Below are 3,013 nucleotides of genomic sequence, written 5' to 3'. Positions count from 1 at the left end.
GGCTCGTCATCCATTCCACGTCCATGAGGGCCTGCTGGGAAGTAGTGGGTATCATTGTGATTGCTTGCTTCTGACTTACCTTTCGTTTCAAACTTACGCTTTGCGACACTTTCCTTACGCAAGATGGGGGAAGACACGTGTTATTTTAAGTTATACGACCCCTCTCAGCAAGTAGGGTAAGGCTTGACCATTCCTATCGCAGACTCCCACAACAAAATTCAAGACAAAGCAAGAAAAATTCTACATCGTTTATGGGCGGCTGCGGGCTTTCTTCAGTGTTGGCTGGTGGGTTTGCAAGCTGCCCGCGAAGGTCGTGAAGACACGGTGGGGCGAAAAAAAAATTGGCTTCCCATTCTGCAGAAGTACCAAATAACGATCAAAAAGGTATACAGAAAGCATTCGCTACTAGCCATCGGCATCTCAATTTGGTAGGTCATGCCCTTTGACGACCCCTATGGGATCATACGGCGCAACTTCTAAATATCCCACTTCCCTGGCCACCAACTGGAAAAAATATGGCTAACTGGTGCGCCTGTCGTCATCATAGGGCATTTTTAAAAAATTGGCCTGCTTGGCTGCTGTGTTATTCAAATATTTATTGTATTCTACTAGCAAATACATAACTGTAGTGCGCCCCATAGGTTTATCTAAATGATTGTTCAGTTTTCCTCCAAAAGTGTGGAGCTGCAAATTCAAGGCATACGTTTCTGCCTGCAAATCGCCTGTGGTATTTGTCACCATTGCCCTTCGGCCACTAGATGCTCCACTGAGACTTCTGAAAAAAGGCAAATGGTTTGAAAATCTAAGCATTAGTTGCAAACACATTGCCAGTTGGCTGCGAAAGTGATGCCATGAGGGTGTGTTACCGAGAAACTTCTCATACAATGCATGCCCGGCCTAAGCGTCAGGGAAAAAATTTCGGCATAGCTGTTGGGACACGCCGGTTGTCTATCAAACTCTAACAGTCGTCTTGGTACTACACGCCGGAACACAATAATAATGGAAAAGAGTCTTTCTCTGGTTCCTGCCGCGCACCTCGCTAAGGGCGTCTTGCTTTCCACGCCCTCAATTGCCAACGTGTGGGGGGATGGGGTCCGTCTGGTCATTGTAATGTTTTCTGGCTCAATTCAATGTTCTGCGCCTTGCTATCGAGTATGGCAAGAATGGGTTCATAGTTCCTCATAGAGCTCTGTTTTTTTCACACTATAAACTCACCCTGTTTCATATTTTGGGTGACTTGGCGCGTCTGTAACCCCAATGCCCCCTCAAGGGTTTACACCCGGATGCCATCAAGCCTAACATGAACCCCCCCGCTGGCCATGACGGTGGGGGCATCGCAGTTACTGAGAAAAAAAACATGTGCTTAGGTAATCTCACTTAACGGCCCCTGCTTGTGCCAAATATTGCTGCCAAGCGCGACGGGGTGGGGTATCCGGGAAGCGCGTCTATTCTCTTACTATGGATTCTGTGACAAATCAACTTCTACCGAGGCACTATGTGTTTGCCATTGGCCTGCGCGGTGGCGGCAGAGAAGGGATGTAAAATTTGTATGACCACCGGATGAAATTGCATATGCGGATGTGTATGGGTTGGACTTTTATAACAAGGGAACTCCTACACCGCAAACTTGTAACCATTTATGTTTAAGATGAGAGGCTTGCATACATTTTTTCTGGTAAATCCACCTTCAAAAGAGCCTTTTAATCACTTATATCCGCAGCTTTGTACCACACAACGCTCAAGAGCCGGGGAATATTTCCTTCAGACCTTAGCATTTTTATATTTTCTGGCATTTTTAGCTTGTCCAAGAGGTCGTTGTTGTTGTTGTTCCATGTGAAATTTAACGACCAGGTGTCGCTGCCCGAAGGAGGAAGGAGGAAATGCATTTGTGCACATCTGCCGTGTTAGGGCAAATTATGTGGGACTCGGTGGTGAGGAAACCCACCCATACCCACTAAAACCTCCTGATCATAGAGATCTTTCAACCCACGGGCGTGGGCGACAACAGAAGCACGGTATCCCAAAGAGCGGTCTCCGGTTAGGCCCTCCGCTTGATCCCCGGAGAGCAGGTCACGCTGTATCCCGACCATGGCACAGTTCCCGGGAGAACTATAGCGTATGGCATTGAATTCCCCAGTCCGGGAAACCGGGTACTCGACCGTGAAACTTATTATTTGGTGGCGTGTAATTTTCCTGCAGTCTCTCCGTTCAGGTACTTTACCCATGATAAGGTGCGCCTTATTCGCCAGGCGCAAAACTGCACCACCACAATATGCAGCAACCGTATCACGGTGCAGCCCGAACTAAGCCGGATTCGGTTGTACAGTTGTAGAAATTTAGCTTCCCAAGTAATGAACTTGGTGCTAGACCTGGGTTCCACGATGGCGCATTTCCGAAAAACGAGGGAGAAAATCATGTTTTTCTTTCTTTCTCGTCTCTTCACGACTATCGTCGATGGCTCCGCTCCATCGGCCACCATTGTAGAGCACGTTCGTTTTTGCTTAATTTCTATGTGGAAGGAGGTCCCTTTGTTTTGTTATGTATTTTGTTATTTTTNCGCATCGCCAAGGGTATATGGACCCATTCGACTTGGGAAAAAAGGATGTTCATAATGCGAAGATTCTGCGACTTCGCGAAAAGGAACGATCTCGAGGTTCGGGAGAAAAACGTTCCTCTTTTTATTTTTTTTTTTTTTTTCTTCCTCGTGTCTTCACGACTCTCGTCGATGGCTCCGCTCCATCAGCCACCATCGTAGAGCACGTTCGTTATTGCTTAATTTCTATGTGGAAGGAGGTCCCTTTGTTTTGTTATGTATTTTGTTATTTTTGGTGTTTTCTGTTTTTGTTCTGTTTTTGGTATTTTTGTTTTTGTGTTTTGTTGTTTTTGGTGTTTTGATCTCTGTTTCGTTGTGCCGGTCCATTGAAAAACATGCGCTGGAGGATCGGTCGGCTCAGTGCTCTCAACTGGGCCGGGAAAGCCTACTTGCCCCATTGGTCTTAGCTCCCTCAGGGGG

General features: G+C 46.8%; 2 protein-coding genes across 2 annotated transcripts; both read right to left on the bottom strand.

The window, feature by feature from the left end:
• Positions 1 to 519: 519 nt before the first annotated feature.
• On the bottom strand, positions 520 to 825 carry DQ04_13411020 (hypothetical protein; the record flags this gene model as incomplete). Its single annotated transcript, XM_009316951.1, has 1 exon — positions 520 to 825. One exon carries the CDS (start codon positions 823 to 825, stop codon positions 520 to 522), a length of 306 nt encoding a protein of 101 aa, XP_009315226.1.
• A 1,079-nt stretch (positions 826 to 1,904) lies between these two features.
• Positions 1,905 to 2,225, bottom strand: DQ04_13411010 (hypothetical protein; the record flags this gene model as incomplete). The annotated part of the gene is made up of 1 exon (XM_009316950.1): positions 1,905 to 2,225. The coding sequence occupies one exon, from the start codon at positions 2,223 to 2,225 to the stop codon at positions 1,905 to 1,907; it is 321 nt and encodes a 106-aa protein (XP_009315225.1).
• Between the last annotated feature and the right edge of the window lie 788 nt (positions 2,226 to 3,013).

The sequence above is a fragment of the Trypanosoma grayi genome (assembly GCF_000691245.1).
Source record: "Trypanosoma grayi strain ANR4 Tgr_1341_V1, whole genome shotgun sequence".
NCBI lineage: Eukaryota > Euglenozoa > Kinetoplastea > Trypanosomatida > Trypanosomatidae > Trypanosoma > Trypanosoma grayi.
Note: the sequence above shows the minus strand (reverse complement) of the source record. Positions and strands in the feature narration are given on the sequence as shown.